We start from the raw sequence: 21239 nt of genomic DNA on the forward strand, positions 1-21239 counted from the left end.
AGGGTCCATTCAAGGTCTGGCACAGCTGCTGGCTGAGTGAGAAAGGGAGGTGATGCCCTTTCTTACTTGCCCAGCAGCTGCACCAGTCCCACCAAGGAGACCACCCCACTGGGTGTACAACCCCCTTTGAAGTGTCACCCAGTGCAGTCCACACCCCTCACAACCTCTGGCCCATTACCACGGGCCATGTCCAAGTGAGATGCTTGCAAACCAGGGCCGCATTCCCACTATGATTTAAAGTTATATGACCGTCGTTCCCATTTGAAACTGGTTTGGATCCCACTGTGATCAGTTTTAATTGCGATGAAGTGAGGCAAATGCAAAAAACCCCGCTCTTTCCTGATGCTAGTTCTTAGGTGTTTTTTTTTGAAAAAAATCAATACCAGAGCATGTTCAACAAGTGGGAACGACGGATCTGAATCGCATTGTTCTGGAAGAGAGGGACTGATGGAAGAGGGGTACTTACTATCCTTCCTCAGTTTTTGGTAGATCCACCATCCCCCCCCCCCCCCAAACACTGCCTTTGTGCTTCTGATGTGACCGATGGGCGCATGACCTTTTGAAAAAATAAAATTGATAGAAGATTTGATTCATTGATTTTGCAACTACTTGCAATCAGTGAGGCTGGTAGTTGCAAAATCAATGAACCGAATCATCTATTAATTTTTTTAAAAAATATAGTTCCCAAGCCGGTCTGCCCGGGCTGCCACTTATTTGGCTGATGACGCACAGATGATTGACATGCATTTTGAAGCAGCACAAACTAGTGGGGATGACAATTGTGCCAAAAAAGTAGCGATTATAAGGGGATCCGCTTTCATAGTGGGAACATCAGACCTTTTGGAATTGATTTACCAACACGGAGTGAAGGCGAATTGCAAACCGGTTTAATGTAAGTGGGAATGAGCCCCAGGACTTCTGATCTCTGTCTCACCCTCAGCTGAACCAGGACAAACCTCTACACAACCTCCCTTTGCCTTTTAGCTGCTTCTCCAGCTCCAGGGCATAGGACCTGATCCATGCTTGCATGACTCAGGGGAGGACTTTTGAAGCTAAGAGGGATCCACCCTTTCTTTTTCCCATTTGCTTCTTTCCCAGCTTTCCTGGCTCACAGAAAGATGCCAGCATTGCTGCCAGGCAAACACACAATTCCTACCACCGCCACCTTAGTATGGTTTGACTTTTGTCTGTATTTGTTTGAGGGCAAAGGTGGGATACAAATGAATCTCCAACAATGATGTACTTAAAAGAGGCAGCAGTTTGCAGGACATCCATTCTTTAGAAAAGCAGTTTGTCAAGTGTAACTTAGCCGAAAGGGCCCTTCTGCCACAGAAGAGCAGCCCCAGCTGCATGGAAGAGGATCAGATCCAGCCTATCCTGTTGGCCCATCCTGGGAGCTGGAGCACCTGGTAGATTAGAGATGTCTATCTGTCTAGATTTGGGGGGAAGCCATGATGAAAATGTCAATGGCCTCTTCCTTCTGGAAAGGGAAGAGGGTGTCCATTGGAATTCCAGAAGGGTGGTTGCTAGACACAGGGGGTGGGAAGCAGGCCCCCAACTTTGCTTGCTCCCCTTTCTTTCATACCCATCTGTCCCTGTATGAGGTGGTCTTCCTCCAAGAGACCAAAGGAATATGTGAGAGAGAAGAACTGGGAGAGGGAAAGCCCTGAGCCCAGAGGAAGGCACCTAGGAGAAGCATCTGCCCCACAAGAGTGGCACCAAGATGTCCACATCTTCTGGGACCAGAACCAGCCAGATCCTGACTGAGGGCAAGCAGCTGCTTAGGAACAACCCCCCCCCCCCCCCCCGAAATACAGCTATAGCTTGGAAGAAAGGAGGAAGAGAGATGGGCCCACCATGGAAACTGGGTGCTCCTCATTTCCTCTGGGGTGGCAAAGTGTGGGCACTGGGGGCTGGCAAGACACAATGTCTCTACTCCTCCTTGCACCTTCTGATTATATATTCCTGCCAGAGTAGGATCCTCTTTTTTTTGAATGGGGCAGCCTTCTGTCTCATCTTTGTTGGGCTTACTGCCACATTGATATATGCAGGTGGGTTTCCCAGCACTGGCACCCAAGAGAATCCTGCTCCCCATCAGGTCTAAGAAAGAACCCATCAATGCCATGAGTCTTTCTGCTGGGCATCTGGGTCTCTCTCTTTCTCTTTCTCTCTGGCACACATGCATGGATGGATGGGCACATAGATAAGCTCTCCTTGCTGCCTTAATTAATGCATTCTTGAGTGATGGAGGGGGAAGACTGTGTGCATATATGGAAGGGGGGGTCATCCTCCTTCTGCCATCCCCTTTGGCATCACCTTCTTGATTGAGCCCATTATAAACACATCACTGGAGGTGCAGCTTGAGAGTGGGCACTGCATCCTCAACGGCCTTTCTGGATCTCTCTGGGGGAGTCTCAGAACAGGTTCCCTTCACTCTGGATCAGGACATAAGGCTAAAACCAAGAGGTAACCAGCAGAGAAGGCACTGGCTGCCCCTGGTTGGAAGAGAGCCTGGCTCTCTTGATCCAACAGAGTCAAAACAGCTGGGAGGGCTCCAAGAAGGTCATTTAGACCAGCCCCAAACCCACACTAATGTGGAGAAAGAGGGGTGGGAAGGATAATTACACCTGGGAACCTCACAGGCCAGGAGAATGGCTTTTGGTCTGCACACAAGAGGACCGGCCACCTTCTTGTGAGTAGGAGGAGGTGGCCTTCTTTGCTGCAGGGGCTCAGTCAGGGGACTTCAGAACTGGGGATGGTGAGGGTGTGGGGTGCGGCTGGAGGAGGCCTAAGGCTCAGTTGGGGTCCCTTCCTCTTCCTCTTCCGCCTCCCTCTCCTCCCCCAAGTCCCGCATCTGCCATTCCAGCTGCTCCAGTCGCAAGGCCAGCTTGAAGGCTCCAGACTCTAGCCCGGCCAGCAGACGGGCCAGCTTGGTTTGAAGGGCGTCCAGTCCATCCTCCAGGGCCGCCGTCCGGCGCTGCTCCTCCTGCTGCTGGGCAATTTCCGCAGCCTCAGCATTGACATCCAACTTGTCCATCTTGAGCAAGATCTCTCGGCCTTTGGCCTCCAGAGCTGCCTTGGCACTGGGGAACTCGGCCAACACCACCGCTAGGTCCTCCTTGGAGAGGCAGAAGAGGTCCGAGTAGCCAATGCTTCGGATGTTGGCTGTGCGGCGGTTGCCAGACCTGTTCCCTGGAAGATAGGAAAGAAGCAAGGGGACTTTAGGCTGGGACAAACAGGCCTTGACAGCCCAGGATGGCCAACACTGACCGGTATCTGACAGGGCTCTCCAGAGAGTCTTTAAGGCATGATTCCCATTTCTTGACCTTCCCTGGGTTTGTTCCCTCCTGGTAGTCTTCCATCGAAGGACTGACCAGGCCAGACCCAATTATGTTGTCATTATGTGCCTTCATGTCGTTTCCAACTTATGGGGTCCCTAAGGTGAATCTATCATGTGGTTTTCTTTGAAAGATTTGCGAAGGTCAGCCAATGAGTTTCATGACTGAGCTGGGAATCGAACCCTGGTCTCCAGAGCCATAGTCCAACACTCATGCTGGCTCTGGACTTTCGAAATCAGGCATAGGAGTCTGCCCCAAACTTGGGGGTGGAAAGGGGCCAGAATCCAGGGGAGGAGTGGGGCAGAGCACAGAGTGCCCTGGACCCAGAGTGGAGCAGAAGGGCACAAAGCAGACTCTGAGGAGCTGGGAAACCCTGGGTGAGGCTGACTCAGCCCAGAAAGAGGAGCTGAGGGGGAGGACCACCTCCATGGTGTGTGTTGGGGGAGGAGGGAGTTGGTGGCCAGACTGGACATCCTCTCAGGCCCCAGACTCACCTGTGAGGTCTCTGTGAAGATATGATAGCCCTGTTTAAATATTTGAAGGGATGTCAGATTGATGAGGGAGCAAGCTTGTTTTCTGCTGCTCCAGAGACTAGGACCCAGAGCAATGGATGCAAGCTACAGGAAAAGAGATTCCAGCTCAACATTAGGAGGAACTTCCTGACAGTAAGGGCTGTTCAACAGTGGAACACACTCCCTCAATGGAGTGTAGTGGAGTCTCCTTCTTTAGAGGTTTTTAAACAGAGGCTGGATGGTTGTGTTTTGTTTTATTTCATCAGCTAGAATTGTTTATGCGAAGTGTTGGAAAAGAAAGAGAGTCCCTTGCACTGAGGAATGGCTTTTAAAGCTATATGAGGCGTTAGAATTAGATAAACTAACTAGAAAGTTGAGAGATGAGAAATCTGATAAATTCTTAGAAGTTTGGAACAAAGCGATTAAATACCTAGAAAATGAATGAGGCCACCTGACTACAAAATGGATAAAGATTTGATTTATCCAGAATAAAAATTTGATATGGTGGTGATGCTTGATAGCCATCTGTCAATGGGGATGCTTGGACTGAGAGTTCCTGCATGGCAGAATGGGGTTGGACTGGATGGCCCTTGGGGTGTCTCCCAACTCTAGGATTCTATGATTTGAAGAGAACATTGCTTTCCTCTTGCCCTCTTTGCCATCCTCTAAAAGGGCTGGCACAAGAGGCCATGAGTAGGGGGTGCCCCAAGACATTTCCCTGGAAGATCCTCCACCTGGCCTCCCTGCTTTGCCCTCTTGGACCATCTGAGTTGACCCTGATTTGCCTCAGTTTTTTTTGGCCTCCAGGCTCCTCAGGAAGGAAAAGGCTCTTGTGCAAACTTCCTTGCACCCTCTGGATGCTTTGGACTGTGACTCCCATCATCCCTCCCCACTGGTCATGCAGGCTGGGGATTTCTGGAGAGCCAAAGGTTCCCCAGGGCTGTTGCAGTAGCTCTTGCTGTTCTTGGTAGCGTGAGACTGGCTCTCCAGCATAACCTGGCCAAGGATAACTTCTGCTGGACTGTGCCAAGGTGGCATTGGTCTCTGACAGAGAGAACCAGGTGGAAACATCTCCCCTCAGGTCCTGGTCTTTAACCAAGTGGCCTCTGTTTGCAGCCACTCTGCAAGGACCACTCAGAACTGGGGCAGGGCATCCCCTTTACTCTCTCCCTGGCTGAAAGGCCACAATCCTGTGCTAAAGAGGAGCTGCCTCACATCCTCAGTGCTCAAGGGGATATCGCAATGCCATACAACACACCTGTCGGGGAGGCCAGCATGGCTGCCCTTCCCACTATCATCACCACTGTTAATATTTCTACTTTCATCCTCGGTTTCAGCCCTCCAGATGTTGTTGGACTGTAGCTCCCATCCACCTTGGCCACCACAGCCCATGGTGAGGAGTTCCAACTCAACAACATCTGGGGAGCACATGACCTCCTTTGCCCACCAGATGTTACCACTGGCTGGAATTTTGGACCATAAGTGGTATGGAGTCCACCCTAGAATTTAGGAACTGGGGAGGCATAGTCTGATCGTGCGCCCTGCCCACAGCAGCGCCACTTTTGATAATGGTGCCTATGGGATCCTATCTTTGGCGATTTCATCCAGATGTTTTGTCTGTCTGTTCAGAACTGCTTTCGCAGTTTTTGAACGGATGTTTAACCTGCCTTTCAGGGTATTTTCCCAACGGCTTTCCACAAAGTCAATAAATAACAGTAAACTGATTTCACATTTCTAAAGTAACTGAAGGGAAAACATACATGGACATAGATTAGGACTGCAGCCACTGGAAAGGAAGGGACTGTTTTAACTCACTGAACTGTGAAATTGTCCAGATAGGAAGTGAAAGGGGAGGAGGGTAAAGTGAGGCTGTAGATGTGGGTGAATTGGAAGGAAGGAAGGAAGGAAGGAAGGAAGGAAGGAAGGAAGGAAGGAAGGAAGGGTCAGTCTGGCTAGTCTGGCATTCAGAGACTGTCTTGGGTCCATTCTGAATCATTGGTGGGAGTCTCAGCCTCTCAGCCCCTCATTATTGCCCCCACTCTTGGGGTCCAGGCCAAGGGAGATGGGCCTGGCTGAGGAGAGCCCCATCCCCCCCCCCAACTGGCTCACCCTTGATGTTGATGATGCTGATCTCGCCAAAGTAGAGCCCTTCCCCGAGGATGGCGTACTGAGTGACCCCATCGTCGCCCACCACGGCCAGCTGCCCTTCTCGGATGAAGTACATCTCGTGGCCAATGTCTCCCTTCCGGCAGACATACTCGCCGGGCCCATAGACCTGGGGCTGGAGCTTCAGGACCAGCTCCTCCAGCAGGCTCTGCTCGCAGTGCTGGAAGATCTGGACCTTGCGGAGAGCGGGCAAATGGACGCTGACCGCCACCTGGGCCCGCAGGCGCCCGGGCAGGTGCTGCAGGATGAGGCCTTCGTTGGTTATCTTCTTGTTCATCTGGAGGTGCTGGTACCAGTTCACCACTCGGTGCTGGAGGCAGCGGGAAACCTGGTGGCTGTGCAGGTACTCCTTCACCAGGTCCTGGTCGGGGTAGAAGACAGCATTGGCCTGGTTCATGTTGGCCACCACCGAGATAATGCTGCCCATGATGGTGGCAAAGCCCATGACGGCCAGGAGGAAATCAGCAGACATGAAGAGGAACTCTACCTCTCGTTGGGGTGTTGGGGTGTCACCCACCGTGGTCAGGATGAGGGTGGAGATGTAGAAGCTGTACAGGTACTGGCGCCGAAGTCTTTCAAAACCTGGGATGCTGGCATTGGGGTAGACCCACTCGTCCGTCCCATAACCGATCCACCCTGAGAGGGCAAAGTAGAGGCAGCTGTTCCAATGGATGGTGATGAAGATGTAGAGCATGAGCTTGGCGATCCGGAAAGAGTTGGGGTGGGCCGTGCGCGTCTCGATCCGGTCGAAGGCCTCGAAGAGACGGGGGGTCCGCAGGAAGCGGTTGGCCCGCACCCCCACCGGCACCCCCATCCCCACCAACAAGTACAGCAGGTCTGTCGGGAACACCGAGGCGAGATCCCACAGGAAGATGGAGGAGAGCCGGTAGTGATGGGAGATCTGGGAACGGTCCCAGACCAGGACCCCTTGTTCCAGGAATGCTGGAGGCCAGAAGCAGGGAGGGGAGGGAGATCAACACAAGGGCAAAAGATCAGCACAGGGGCAAAAGACTAGATGGCCTTTAGGATACCCCTTGGCTCTTCTAGGACTCATGGCCAGCCCCATAGGCAATCATTCCCCCTTCCTGATCCTTCTCTGCCTCACCTTTCCTGGGTCATTAGGGACTATGGAGAGCATAGAAGCATAGAACCATCGAATTGGAAAAGACCCCAGGGCCATTCAATCCAGCTCCCTTGTGCCATGCATGCATACACAGAATCTTAGAGTAGGAATCCTAAGGGGCCATCCAGCCTTATTCCCTTGTGCCATGCAGGGACACACAATAAAAGCCCTCCCTGTAACAGAGGGCCATCCAGGCTCTGTTTAAAAACCTCCAAAGGAGACTCTATCAGTACTCCGAGGAAGTGTGTTCGACTATCAAACAGCTCTTAATGTCAGGAAGTTCTTCCTAAGATTAGGTGGAATCTCTTTTCCTATAGTTTGGATCCATTGCTCTGTGTCCTGGAGCAGCAGAAAACAAGCTTGCTCCATCCTCAGCGTGACACCCCTTCAAATACTTAAACAGGACTATCATATACTGTATCACCTCTTCACTGTCTCTTCTCCAGGCTAAACATCCCCAGCTTCCTAGCTTTCTCCTCATAGGATTTTATGGTTTCCAGTCCCTTCACCATTTTGGCTGCCCTCCTTTGGACACCCTCCAGCTTGTCCACATCCTTCTTGAATTGTCGTGCCCAGAACTGCTCAATATTCCAGGTATTCAGCCCCCTATTCTTTCATTCAAGTCATTGACAAAGATGTTGAATAGCAAACTGGGCTGAGGACAGAACTCCACTGGACATCACACTGGTCACTTCTCTCCAGGATGAAGAAGAGGAGCCATTGCTGAGCACCCTTTGGGTTCAGCCGATCAACCAATTGCAAATCCATCTAACAGTTGCATTGTCTAGCCCACATTTTACTAGCTTGTTTGATGGTGATGATGGTGATAATGATGATGATGATGATAATGATGATGGGATGCCTGCAAGGCCACCCACCCACCGCAATTCAAATGGTACCTATGCCTGCACTGTGGGCACTTCCCACCTGGTGCCCCTTTCACCTATAATTAGCAAAGTGGCACAGGGTGCAGACAGACCTTGCAAAGGACAAGGCCAGGCAGCAACCTAGAGTCTGTTGGCTGCCCCGCTCAGCTTTCTCTCTAGTGACCCCCATTGCCTGCTACCCCCCAGTCCCTTCCAGTGGGCATCAGATGCCAGTGGATGCCTCCTGCCAGAAGAGAATGCTAAGGGAGACAGAGGAAGAGGGTAGGGAAGCGCTCTGGCCTTGCCTCTGGCATTTCAGAGAAAGAACAGAACCTTCTCAGGTTCAAGGACAGCTGAACCTTCCCAGCATCACAAGCAGGCACCTCTCCTCTTCTCCCTTTTCCTGGCACTGCCCTGGCTTTTGAGAAGAGGAAATCTCACACAAAATGGAGGTTCTCTGGTAAAAATATGGTCCAGGTGGGATGGTACTCTTTGCCCCTTTGCCTGTTGCCCACCTTCCCAGTCACACCTGGCACAGCTCTGGCCTGATTGTGGGCAGGCTTCCTAAGAGACCCACTGCATTCTTCCTGGTGTGTGTGTGTGTGTGTGTGTGTGTGTGTGAGAGAGAGAGAGAGAGAGAGAGAGAGAGTGTTTTTGGCCTTGCACTAGGCACAAGTGAGCACACCTCAGTCTCAGAGGAAAGAGGGGTGCCCTTTCTGACCCCCAAACTCGACTGCCTCCCTTTTGCTGTCCTGTGCCCATTCAGCTCAGGGCCATGGTCAAGCAGCATCTATGGACTTAACACTCTTTAAATACGTTTGTGTTGGTCCTTGTTTGGCTCTTTATTTACACTGAGAATCAGTGATTGCCATTTGGTTAATTACCAAGTATATAATTACTTGCGATGATCAGGTTCTGTTACCTGTTTATGTGAGAAAGGTATAATGCATATTGCAAATGTAGGAAAAGTATAATGCATATTGCATATGTAAGAAAGGTATAATGTATATTGCATATGTGAGAAAGATATAATGCATATTGTATTTACAATATTGCATTATGTATATATATTATATATTAATTGATAGTTGGATACTGACACTATTTGTAAGTTGTCTTTTATGTAGGTTTGTCATAAAATGTACATCTTTTCTACATATTGTATCTCTATTAGTGGTGTGTCTTGTTATATACACTTATAGTTTATATGAACCATTACACTAGTAATATTACTACAGAGAGTAGCAATATAGAACTCACTGCATAATTAGTTTCAGACTTAAGGCTATGCCAGGATTGGTACTGTTTATACATTTATTGTCAGGTTGCTTTGTTGTTGCTTAGCATAGCCCACAACTCGATTGCCTTCCTTTTGCTGCCTCTGTGCCCAGCCAGATCAGGGTCATGGGGTATGTGGTCTCCCTCTGTATATGGGACTCCGCTTTTTTGTCTACAAACCCTCCTCTCTATTCTTGTTCCAAAACAAAAATGCAGATCCCAGGACCTTTGATTGTGAGTTCCTGCATGGCAGAAGGGGCTTGGACTGGATGGCCCTTGTGGTCTCTTCCAACTATGATTCCATCACCCTCTGGCTTTCATACACCTTCCGCCAAATTCATTATCCTTGTCTGATGAAGAGGACTGTGAGTTTCAAAAGCTGGTGCAATGGATTTTGCACCTTGCCCTTGGCTGAATACAGCCATTCCCCACCAGGCTTCATCTTGCAGCTCTGGGCACCCGCTGCCCTTCACTGAAAAGCCCCTTCTGGGGCTTTTGTGGCACCACTGCCCTGCCAACTTCATGCAGAACAATTGGGGTGTGTGGATATGGTGGGAGTCCAAATGACCACCACCTTCCACCTATTGCCCTTCTATGATCTCCTCCTGCTTCTTCCATCTAATGACAACCCCTTCACCTCTCCTCATGTTGCAACAGTTTGGCCTCATCCCCACTACATTTTAAAACAGTTTGCAAATCGGGTTAAGTGGTTTAAATGACCCTGGTTGGCGCTTGAACTGAATCGCTGAAGCGATTTGGAGAGGAGAGCCATGTACTACTAGACCATTTAACCGGCGACTTTTTTATGCTGATTTTCCCCGCGTCTTTTTGGATAAATCAATTCCGCACAAGTGTGAACCAGATGCGGATTGGAATATTAATGTAATATAAAATTTTATTTATATCCTGCCTCTCTACCAGAGATAGAGTTGAAGAATCGAATCGAATCTCAGTGTGAACGAGATGCAGATCAGAATCGATTTACTATGACATGAAGTCGCCGGGTGGGGAAGCGGAAATTAACAACCTGCGTCCACTGCCCTTTGCCCCTCATACGGAAGTACGTCAAGGCAATTCCATTGATGGACAGGGGGGGGGGGAAACCCTGCTGAAAACTCTCCAAATTGAACCCATTCATTTGCCAATGTGAACCACAAATGGATTATTTTGAGAGACTCCCGCAGGAAACGGTTTAAATTGAATTGATCATTCGTCATGTGAACCACAAGTGGGTTATTTCATTTTATTTTACAGCAAGAAAATGAGATCGGGGCAAATGTTGTGTGAACCACACTCTGCTGCCGAACCGATCCATCAATTCAGATCACAAAGCAATTTATTTGTATGTGGGAATGAGGCCTTTGTTGCAGGTCCTCTATCCCTGCCAACCAAAGGGGGAAATAACCCACATGGCTGCTAGGAGAGATGATGCTGACCAAGGTGAATCCTTATTTATTTATTTATTTATTTATTTCGTTTTTATGCTGCCTTTCTCCCAGAAAGGGGCCCAAGGTGACTCACAAGATAAAAGCACTTAAGGTGCCCTGAATGACCCCTGGCTTTGTGTTTGCCACTGAAGGGACATCCTTCCTTCCATTAGCCAAGGCAGCTCTCTTCCCTGTCCAGTTTGGTCTTGTGGTGTTGGGGTGAAAAGGCTGCTCTGCCGTGGGGAGGGGGAGAGAGCCCATTTGTCCCCTCCAGCCCACATCTCAGGGGTCTCAAGGGCTCTCTGGGGACGGGTGTCTCCCACTCCTGCATCCTCAAGCCAACCTGAGCAGGACCCTGCAGGTGGGATGCTGCTGCCATCCAGTGGACAGCTTTGGGACTACAAGTTGGAGCACGTCCAGAAGATACTGACTATCTGGAGCGTATCCAGAGGAAGGTGATCAAAAAGGGGAAAGGTCTTGAAACCAACAAGCCCTAGGAGTTTAGGCAGCTGGGCTGTTTAAATAGATGAAGGGATGTCATATTGAGGAGGGAACAAGCTTGTTTTCTGCTGCTCCAGAGACTAGGACCCAGAGCAATGCATGCAAACTGCAAGAAAAGAGATTCCACCTCAACATTAGGAGGAACCTCGTGACAGTAAGGGCTGTTCGACAGTGGAACACACTCCCTTGAGTGTAGTGGAGTCTCCTTCCTTGGAGGTCTTGAAGCAGAGGCTGGATGGCCATCTGTTGGGAATGCTTTGATTTGGATTTCCTGCATGCCAGAATGGGGTTGGACTGGATGGCCCTTGTGGTCTCTTCCAACTCTATGATTGTATGATTCTGAATCTATGATTCTATTCAGCCTGGAAAAGAGAAGGTTGAGAGGTGGCATGATAGTAGCCGTGTTTACATATTTTTAGGGGTGTCATAATAAGGATGACTAAAAAAAAATACAGTGGACCCTTGTTATCTGCTGGGCTTTGGTTTCAAGATCTCCCATGGATAACAAAATCCGTGAATGCTCAAGTCCCATTAAATATAATGACAAAATGCAAAATGGTGTCCCTTATACAAAATGGAAAATGAAGGCTTGATATTTGAAATTTATACTTTTTTGAACATTTTCAAACCATGGATGCTTGAATCTGTGTATTAAATAATCCGTGTATAAGAAGGGCCGACTGTAGAGGGAATCATAGATTTGGAATAGACCCCAAGAAGCACCATCCAGTCCAAGCCCCTTCTGCCATGCAGGAACTCACAATCAAAGCCCTCCCTGTGACAGATGGCCATCCAGGCTCTGCCTAAAGACCTCCAAGGAGGGAGACTCCACCACTCTCCAAGGCAGCAATGTATTCCACTGTCAAACAGCTGTTACCATCAGGAAATTCCTCCTAATGTTAAGGTGGAATCCCCTTTCCTGTAGTTTGCATCCATTGTTCCATGTTCTAGTCTCTGGAACAGCAGAAAACAAGCTTGCTGCATCCTCAATGTGACACCCCTTCAAATACTTAAATAGGCCTATCATATCACCTCTTAATCTTCTCTTCTCCAGGCTAAACATACCAAGCTCCCTAAGTCTCTCCTTGTAGGGCTGTATGATTTCCAGACCTTTCACCATTTTGGTGGCCCTCCTTTGGACATGCTCCAATTTGTCAACATCCTTTTTGAATTGTGGGGCCCAGAACTGGACACAGTATTCCAGGTGAGGCCTGACATCAGCTTGTTGGATGGAGCAAGCTTGTCTTCTGCTGCTCCAGAGAACTGGGCACATTTGGCCTAGAGAAGAGAAGGTTAAGATGTGACATGATAGCCATGTTTAAATATTTGAAGGGGTGTCATATTGAGGAGGGAGCAACTCCAGAGAATAGGACCCAGAACAATGGATGCAAACAATAGGAAAAGAGATTCCAGCTAAACATTTGGAAGAACTTCCTGACCATAAGAGTTGTTGGACAGTGGAATAGGCTACTGCCTTAGAGTGTAGTGGAGTCTCCTTTTTTGGAGGTTTTAAACAATGGACATCTGTCACAAGGAGGGCTTTGGTTGTGCATTCTGCATGGTAGAAGGGGGTTGGACTGGATAGCCTTCGTGGTCCCTTCCAACTCTATGGTTCGATTATTCTACAGCCTGCCAGGTAGAGAGAAGGGAGGATGTATGAAGAACCCCTTTTACCTTGGAAGGGCAGCAAATTGGAGAGGGGAGTGAGGAGAGAAAGCACAGGCTATAAGCCCTTAAGGGTGTTTTAGAGGCAGGGAGATCACTGACCGGTGTGGAAGCACACCCCAATGTCCAACAGGTACAGCAGGTCAGAGAGGTAGTCCAGGGCCAGCCACACCTGCAAGTATTTCTGCTGGACATCTGGGAAGCAGGACCTGGAGAGGAAAAGGAGAAGGGAGGTAAGAGAGGGAGCATTTCAGTCTCCAAAAGGCTGTCCCTCCTCCTGGGTCCCTGGTGCAGAATCCAGGCTCACTCCCCAGCTGGGTCTTTCCAGCACATCTCAGCCTTCCAGCTGTTCTTGTCTCTTTTTTCCTTGCCCCCAAATTCCTCCTCTTGCATTTCCTTCCCTGTGGTGGCCCCACCAGTCTGGAGATCTCTCCCAAGGGACAGCTGCCTGGCCTCGGTGCTTTCACCATTTCCTTCTTAACTTCCTCTCTGCTCTGGTATTGCATATTTATTTTATAGCTATGGGGTGGTAGTAAAGTGGACTACAGACAAGATTCCAGGATTCTGTCCAGAACCCCTCTCGCTCTCCTTCTTTCCTCTTTCTTTCCTCAATGGGGTTAAATAGATTTTCTAAAGAATTAAAGATTGATGCTTCTTAAATGAGGAGGAACTGGCAGAGGTCAGGGAGCCAAATTAGTTCCGCAGGGACCTTGGAAGGCCCCATCCCACAGGGAAAAGTGATTCTTTTTCATACTCCAGTTTTGGCTGCATTTTTGCCCTTCGATATCACTACAGCTCAAGGACGAAAGACCTAAGGTAGGTTTAATGCTGAACCTTAAGAAAACAAAAATGATGATCACAGAAGATCTGCATGAATTCATCCTAGATAATGAGAAAATCGAAGTAGTCAAAAAATTCCAAACTTTGGATCAAATATTGATCAGAATGGCAACTGAAATCAAGAAGCTAGAAGAAGACTAGGACTGGGAAGGGCAGCTATTAAAGAGTTAGAAAAGGTCCTAAAATGTAAAGATATAACTATGAACACTAAAGGGAGGATTGTCTAAGCCACTGTATTCCCCATCGCCATCTACAGATGCAAGAGCTGGACAGTGAAGAAAGCAGATAGAAAGAAAATAATGTAAATCCATTGGAGATGTTACTGGAGAAGAGTGCTTAGGATCTCATGGATGGCCAAAAAGACAAACAAATGGGTCCTTGAACATAGAATCGTAGAGTTGGAAAAGACCGCTAGGGCCATCCAGTTCAACCCTCTTCTTCTGCCATGCAGGAAATCTAAATCAAAGCATCCCCATTGACAGATGGCCATCCAGCCTCTGCTTAAAGACCTCCAAGGAAGGAGACTCCACTACACTCCGAGGGAGGAATGTGTTCCACTGTCAAACAGCCCTTACTGTCAGGAAGTTCCTCCTAATGTTGAGCTGGAATCCCTTTTCCTGTAGTTTGCATCCATTGTTCCACGTTCTAGTCTCTGGAGCAGCAGAAAATAAGCTTGCTCCCTCCTCAATGTGACATCCCTTCCAATACTTAAACAGGGCTATCATATCCCCTCTTAACCTTCTCCAGGCTAAACATCCCCAGCTCCCTAAATCCTTCCTCATAAGACATGGTTTCCAGAACTTTCACCATTTTAGTCACCCTCCTTTGGACACGCTCATTTCTCCACATCCTTTTTAAATGGTGGTGCCCAGAACTGGACACAATATTCCAGAGTACAGTGGCACTATTACTTCTCTTGATCTGGACACTATACTTCTATTGATGCAGCCTAAAATAGCATTGGCCTTTTTAGCTGCCGCATCACACTGTTCACTCATGTTCAACTTGTGGTCTACTTGGACTCCTAGATCCCTTTCTCATGTAGTTTCATTCAGCCAGGTGTCACCCATCCTATATCTGTGCATTTTATTTTTCCGCCCTAAGTGCAATACCTTACATTTCTCTGTGTTGAATTTCATTTTGTTAGCTTTGGCCCAGCTTTCTAGTCTATTCAGGTCATTTTGAATCTTGATCCTGTCCTCTGGAGTATTAGCTATTCCTCCTAATTTGGTGTCATCTGCAAATTTGATAAGTATGCTCCCAATTCTGTCATCCAAGTCATCGATTAAGATGTTGAATAGTAGACTGGGCCCACGACAAAGCCCCACTGGACACCCCACTGGTCACTTCTCTCCAGGAGGAAAAGGAGCCATTGTTGAGCATTCTTTCGGTTCAGCCAGTCAACCAATGACAAATCCATGTAACTGTTGCCTTGTCTAGCCCACCTTTTACAAGCTTGTTTGCAAGAATGTCATGGGGAACCTTGTCAAAGGCCTTACTGAAATCAAGATATATATATCCACACCTGTGTGGATCAAGCCAGAACTCTCCCTGGAAGCCAGGATGATCAAAGTGAGGTTATTGTATTTTGGCTACATCATGAGAAGACATTATTCACTACAAAATAGGTGATAATGCTTGGAAAGGTAGGGAGCAGCAGAAAGAGACAAAAACCGCATGCCAGCTGCTTAGACTTGAGCTGGGAGGCCATGGGCATGAATTTGCAGGACCCAAAAGGAGTCTTGGAGATGCCTCATCTGTGGGGTTGCCATGAGTGCAGCTAACAACAACAATGATTAATGGAGGCATACATATGCAAAGGGCAGAGTTCCACACGGTCCATTTGGGCCATTCTGTTACAATCTAATTCATCCATGTCTTGTCACAACAAGGAAAGCCCCCCCAAATGCCATTCCCCTGGGCATGTCATGACAAAGTTGCCACAGATCTGCAGCTGGCTATCTGTCTCAAAAGACCCCCACACATGCTTAACAGGGGTCTTCCAGCTGAGTCAGCCCAGTCTCCCATCCCCAACACCCCCATCACCTGCAGATGAGGATGATCCAGTTGTACATGATGGGGACAATCATCACAATGAGCCACCGGTAATACCAGTCTCCAGAGGGGTCCAGGATCCAGCTCTTCTCTCCAGGCCCATTGCTGCAGAGGAAAAGAGAGGAGGCTGAAAGCAGGGCCAACACCCTTCAACATTCTTATCATGATAGGTTACATGACGGCTTGGAGGGAGTCTTAGTAGACCACAAGCTAAACATGTCAACAGTCTGGTGCAGCAGCTAAACTTCCTGAGAGTAAGAGCTGTTCGACAGTGGAACACACTCCATTGGATTCTGGTGGAGTCTCCTTCTTTGGAGGTCTTTAAACAAAGACTGGATGGCTATCTGTCAGGGGTGCTTTGATGGCGACTTCCTGCATGGCAGAAGGGTTTGGACTAGATGGCCCTTGGGGTCTCTTCCAACTTTATGATTCTGTGATCACTCATGGCAAATGGCCACCCAGCCATCAAACAGCTCTTACTGTCAGGAAGTTCCTCCTAATGTTAATAATGATAATAATAAAAACATTTATTGGTTTCCCCGCCTCTCCCGGCGGATTGAAGCGGGATTACAGACTAAAGCTGGAATCTCTTTTCCTACAGCTTGCATCCATTGCTCCATTGTGTCCTATTCTCTGGAACAGCAGAAAACAAGCGTGCTCTATCTTCAAAATGACAACCCCTCAAATACTTAAAAAGGGCTATCATATCACTTCTCAACTGTCTCTTCTCCAGGCTAAACATACCCAGCTCCCTAAATGTTTCCTCATAGGGCTTTATGGTTTCCATACCCTTCACCATTTTGGCTGCCCTCCTCTGGACGTGCTCCAGTTTCTCAACATCCTTTTTAAAATTGTAGTGCCCAGAACTAGACACAGTATTCCTGGTGAAACCTGACTAAAGCCGAATAGAGTGGCACTATTACTTCCCTTGATCTAGACATTATACCTCTATTGATGCAGCCTAGAACTGCATTGGCCTTTTTAGCTGCCGCATCACACTGCTTCCCCTTGGTTTGCTTCCCAGGCAGCCCATTCGCCCAGGCGGTGCCCACTTACCATACAGGTCTGGGGGCATTCCCACTACCACCGTGGCTACTCTCCCCTGTCTGGATGAGTTCTGTCTTCCCCTCATCCTTGACCCTTGGCCGGAGGACCCGGATGACCAGACCATTCATCTTGTCAGCCGAAGCAGGCAGAGGCTAGGGGTCCAAGTGCAGCAGTTCCCCTCTTTCTTTCTTTCTTTCTTTCTTTCTTTCTTTCTTTCTCTCTACTTTCCTTCCTTCTCTCCCTCCTCCCAACTGCTCTAGCTCCTGAGCTGTGCAACCAGGTAGATCATCGTAGCAACAGAGCCTCCCAGGAGGTCTCAAGCGCACACCTGAGCCAGCAGGTGCAACCCTAAAGGGCCCAATCAGGGAGGCAAAGGCCCCTTGGCTGGCTTGATGAGGGCCCCAGGGAGGAGCAACAGCCAGGCCAGGCGGACCACACAGAATCACAGAACCATAGAGCTGGAAGAGACCTAAGGGCCATCCAGTCCAACCCCATTCTGCCATGCAGGAACTCACAATAAAAGCATCTGTGAGAGATGGCCATCCAGCCTCCGTTTAAAGACCACAAAGAAGGAGACCCCACCGCACTCCAAAGCAGTGTCTTGCACCACTGAACAGCTCTTACCCTCAGGAAGTTCATCCTAATGTTGAGGTGGAATCTCTTTTCCTGAATCCATTGCTCTGTATTCTACTCTCTGGAGCAGCAGAAAACAAGCCTGCTCCATCTTCAATATGGATTCCCTTCAAATATTCAAACAGGGCAATCATATCAGCTCTTAGGCAATGCAGGCAAGCAAGTGGACGCTGGATTTAGGAGCTTTGCCATTTAGGATCCAGGCATAGGTGTTGCTCACCTGACTTTTTCTGGTCCTGGGGTTTGCATCTTCTACCCAATCAAAGAGGAGGAAAAATGAGTAGCTACTTTTATTTATTGTTATTTTATTATATTGTATTATTTTAATATTAGAGAGCCAGCGTGGCATAGTGGTTTGAGCATTGGACTCTGACTTGGAAGACCAGGGTTGGAACATGTCCATGAGAGGGCAACCAAAATGGTGGAAGGGCCTGGAAACCATGCCTTATGAGGAGAGACCTAGGAAACTGGAGATGTTTAGCCTGGAGAAGGGAAGGTTGAAGAGTGATATGATAGCCCTGTTTAAGTATTTGAAGGGATGTCACATTGAGGAGGGAGCAAGCTTGTTTTCTGCTGCTCCAGAGAATGGGACACAGAGCAATGGATGCAAACTACAGGAAAAGAGATTCCACCAAAACATTAGGAGGAACCTTCTGACGGCAAGAGCTGTTTGACAATGGAATACACTCCTTCCTTAGAGATTTTGGTGGTCTCCTTCTTTGTAGGTCTTGAAACAGAGGCTGGATGGCCATCTGTCAGGGGTGCTTTGATGGAGAGTTCCTGCATGGCAGAAGGATGTTCATAGAATCATAGAATCGTAGAGTTGGAAGAGTCTCCAAGGGTCATCCAGTCTAACCCCCTGCCAACCCCCTGCCACTCTCAATCAAAGCATCCCTGACAGATGGCCATCCAGCCTCTGCTTAAAGACCTCCAAGGAAGGAGACTCCACCAAAACCTCCATTGAGAGAGTGTGTTCCACTGTCAAACAGCTTTTACTGTCAGGAGGTTCCTCCTAATGTTGAGGTGGAATCTCTTTTCCTGTAGCTTGCATCCATTGTTCCGGGTCCTGTTCTCTGGAGCAGCAGAAAACAAGCTTGCTCCCTCCTCAATATGACATCCTTTCAAATATTTAAACAGGGCTATCATATCACCTCTTAACCTTCTTTTCTCCAGGCTAAACATCCCCAGATCCCTAAGTCGTTCCTCATAGGGCATGGTTTCCAGACCCTTCACCATTTTTGTCGCCCTCCTTTGGACACATGGCTCCAGTTTCTCAATGTCCTTTTTGAATTGTGGCGCCCAGAACTGGACACAATATTCCAGGTGAAGCCTGACCAAGGCAGAATAGAGTGGCACTATTACTTCTCTTGATCTAGACACTATACTTTTATTGATGCAGCCTAAAATTGCATTGGCCTTTTAGCTGCCGCATCGCACTGTTCGCTCATGTTCAACTTGTGGTCAACTAGGACTCCTAGATCCCTTTCACATGTAGTTTCATTCAGCCAGGTGTCCCCCATAATCCTATATCTGTGCATTTTATTTTTCCGCCCTAAGTGCAATACCTTACATTTCTCTGTGTTGAATTTCATTTTGTTAGCTTTGGCCCAGCTTTCTAGTCTATTCAGGTCATTTTGAATCTTGATCCTGTCCTCTGGGGTATTAGCTATTCCTCCTAATTTGGTGTCATCTGCAAATTTGATAAGTATGCTCCCAATTCTGTCATCCAGGTCATTGATAAAGATGTTGAATAGCACTGGGCCCAGGACAGAGCCCTGTGGGACCCCACTGGTCACTTCTCTCCAGGATGAAAAGGAGCCATTGTTGAGCACCCTTTGGGTTCGGCCGGTCAACCAATTACAGATCCATTTAACAGTTCCTTTGTCTAGCCCACATTTTACAAGCTTGTTTGCAAGAATGTCATGGGAAACCTTGTCAAAGGCCTTACTGAAATCAAGATCTACTATATCCACAGCATTCCCTTCATCTACCAAAATGGTCATTTTATCAAAGAAAGAGATCAGATTTGTCTGGCATGACTTGTTTCTCTGAAACCCATGTTGACTTTTTGTGATTATGGCATTGCCTTCTAGATGTTCACAGACTCTCTGTTTAATGATCTGCTCCAGAATCTTTCCTAGAACTGATGTCAGACTAACTGGAGGATCATTGTTGGGATCCTCTTTTTCCCCCTTTTTGAAGATGGGGACAATGTTTGCCCTCCTCCAGTCTGCTGGCACTTCTCCTCTTCTCCAGGAGTCCTCAAAGACTATTATGGCCAATGTTGAACTAGATGTCCTTTGTGGTCTCTAGGATTCTATGATTGCATGGTTCAAATCCCAGCTTATATGTAGAATGGATGTTTAATAATGGGGAAGAAGTGGTATATAATTAAGTATAATTATATTATCTATTATATTATATTATATAATTATTATTATTATTATTATTTTTAACATGAAAGAAATAAATTAAAAAATCTGCCTGCTTCCAGATTCTATGATTCTAGTAATGGGAAAAAGTGGGATATAATTATAATTAATATAATTAATTATATCCCAATTTTTTCCTCATTGCCTTCTTCTCCCCACAGATCTATATTAACTATATAATTGTATTATATTATAATGTGTGTGTGTGTGTATGTGTATATATATATATATATATATATAAAGTTATATATTATATTGCATAATATTACATTATATAACAACAACAATAATAAAAACAATAAAATTATTTTTAAAATAAAAAAATTCTTATTTTCTTCACCAGCGAAAAACAAAGTAAGTTCTATTTCTTATTTTTCAAGTCTTTTAAATATTAGAGATAAAACAATTGTAATTACTGAAATATTGTAAATAATTTGAAGTAGATCAAAACAAAATCCAGGAAGTCACTTTGTCTACTTTCCAATTTGTTCTTCTGCTTCTTTGTTTTTCCTCTTTCCCTTTCCTTTCTTTTTGTATCTTTCTCTAGGTATTTATGTACTATTGAGTATTTGTTATTCATCCCATGTTTATTGTGTGTCCATTGCTTGTATTGTGTGATGATTGTATTCTCTGTATGTACATTATATGTTTAATAAAGAAAAGAATTAAAAACCCGCCCGCTTCCAAACATCAGGACGGTTTCCTGAGCATGTGCAGAGCGCCAGGAGCACCTTCACCCCTGGGCTCCTCCCTTGGGCGGGGCCTGCAGGTGGAGGGGCGTGGCGTGGGCGGAGACTGCGGCGCCGGAGAGGGAGCGAGGGCCACGCCTCCCGGTGGGCGGGGCCTGTCCGGGCGGCGGCGGCGGAGACAAAATGGCGGCCTCGGCGGCGCTCAGGTGAGGCGTCGGGAGCGCGCCTGGAGGGGGGCGGCGGAGTAGCCCCCAGGGGAGCTTGGGGGCAGCCAGGGGGCTAAATCGGGGCTGTCCAGCCCCAAGGCCCCTTCCCTCACCTTTGGGAGGGTGGCTCCGTTACCTCCTCTGACCTCCTTCTCCCCACACAGCTCCATCCTGGGGGCTGTCCCTGTGGGGAGGGGTTCCCTTGTTACCCCCCCCCCCCACACTCACACACACACCGTTGTGGGAACCTCTGAGGCCCCCACCTGCCCCTACAAAGCCCCCCTGCATTAGTGGGGACATTCCCCTCCTCTCTCCTCATCATTCAGTGGGGATAAATGGGGAGGGGGCACATCAGACCCCTCCCCCAAATACTTGGCTCTTTTAGAGCTTGTCACAGACAGATAAGGGGGGTCCCTTCCCTTGTTGGGGGGCTACAAGTAGGGGTTCCCTGTCTTTTGGGG

At 47.9% G+C, this 21239-nt stretch overlaps 2 protein-coding genes across 3 annotated transcripts in view; one reads left to right on the forward strand and one right to left on the reverse strand.

The window, feature by feature from the left end:
- Positions 1-2788: 2788 nt before the first annotated feature.
- On the reverse strand, positions 2789-20948 carry CNGA4 (cyclic nucleotide gated channel subunit alpha 4). The gene is made up of 7 exons (XM_089508488.1): positions 20915-20948; positions 20621-20798; positions 17043-17086; positions 15763-15862; positions 12979-13085; positions 5960-6958; positions 2789-3192 (listed from the first exon to the last, which is right to left on the reverse strand). The coding sequence occupies exons 1-7, from the start codon at positions 20946-20948 to the stop codon at positions 2789-2791; spliced, it is 1866 nt and encodes a 621-aa protein (XP_089364614.1).
- FHIP1B (FHF complex subunit HOOK interacting protein 1B) overlaps positions 20703-21239 on the forward strand; it is a 38315-nt gene continuing 37778 nt past the window's right edge. For both annotated transcript variants that reach the window (XM_089513154.1, XM_089513158.1), the window contains exon 1: positions 20703-20778. The gene's annotated coding sequence lies outside the window, so the exon portion shown is untranslated. The remainder of the gene's footprint in view (positions 20779-21239) is intronic.

The sequence above is a fragment of the Sceloporus occidentalis genome, unplaced genomic scaffold, assembly GCF_023333645.1.
Source record: "Sceloporus occidentalis isolate IW3139 unplaced genomic scaffold, rSceOcc1.0.p SCAF_2, whole genome shotgun sequence".
Taxonomy (NCBI): Eukaryota; Metazoa; Chordata; class Lepidosauria; order Squamata; family Phrynosomatidae; genus Sceloporus; species Sceloporus occidentalis.

Bases quoted from the DNA above. Each gene is read 5' to 3' on its own strand.
- CNGA4 (XM_089508488.1), bottom strand. From the start codon at position 20,948: ATGGAGCTGTGTGGGGAGAAGGAGGTCAGAGGAG. The intron at 15,863-17,042 runs GTAGAGAGAAAG...ATGGGCCTGGAG, and splicing joins GAGGGAGAGAAGGAAGGAAA to AGAAGAGCTGGATCCTGGAC. The intron at 6,959-12,978 runs GTCAGTGATCTC...TCTGGCCTCCAG, and splicing joins TGGGGTGTGCTTCCACACCG to CATTCCTGGAACAAGGGGTC.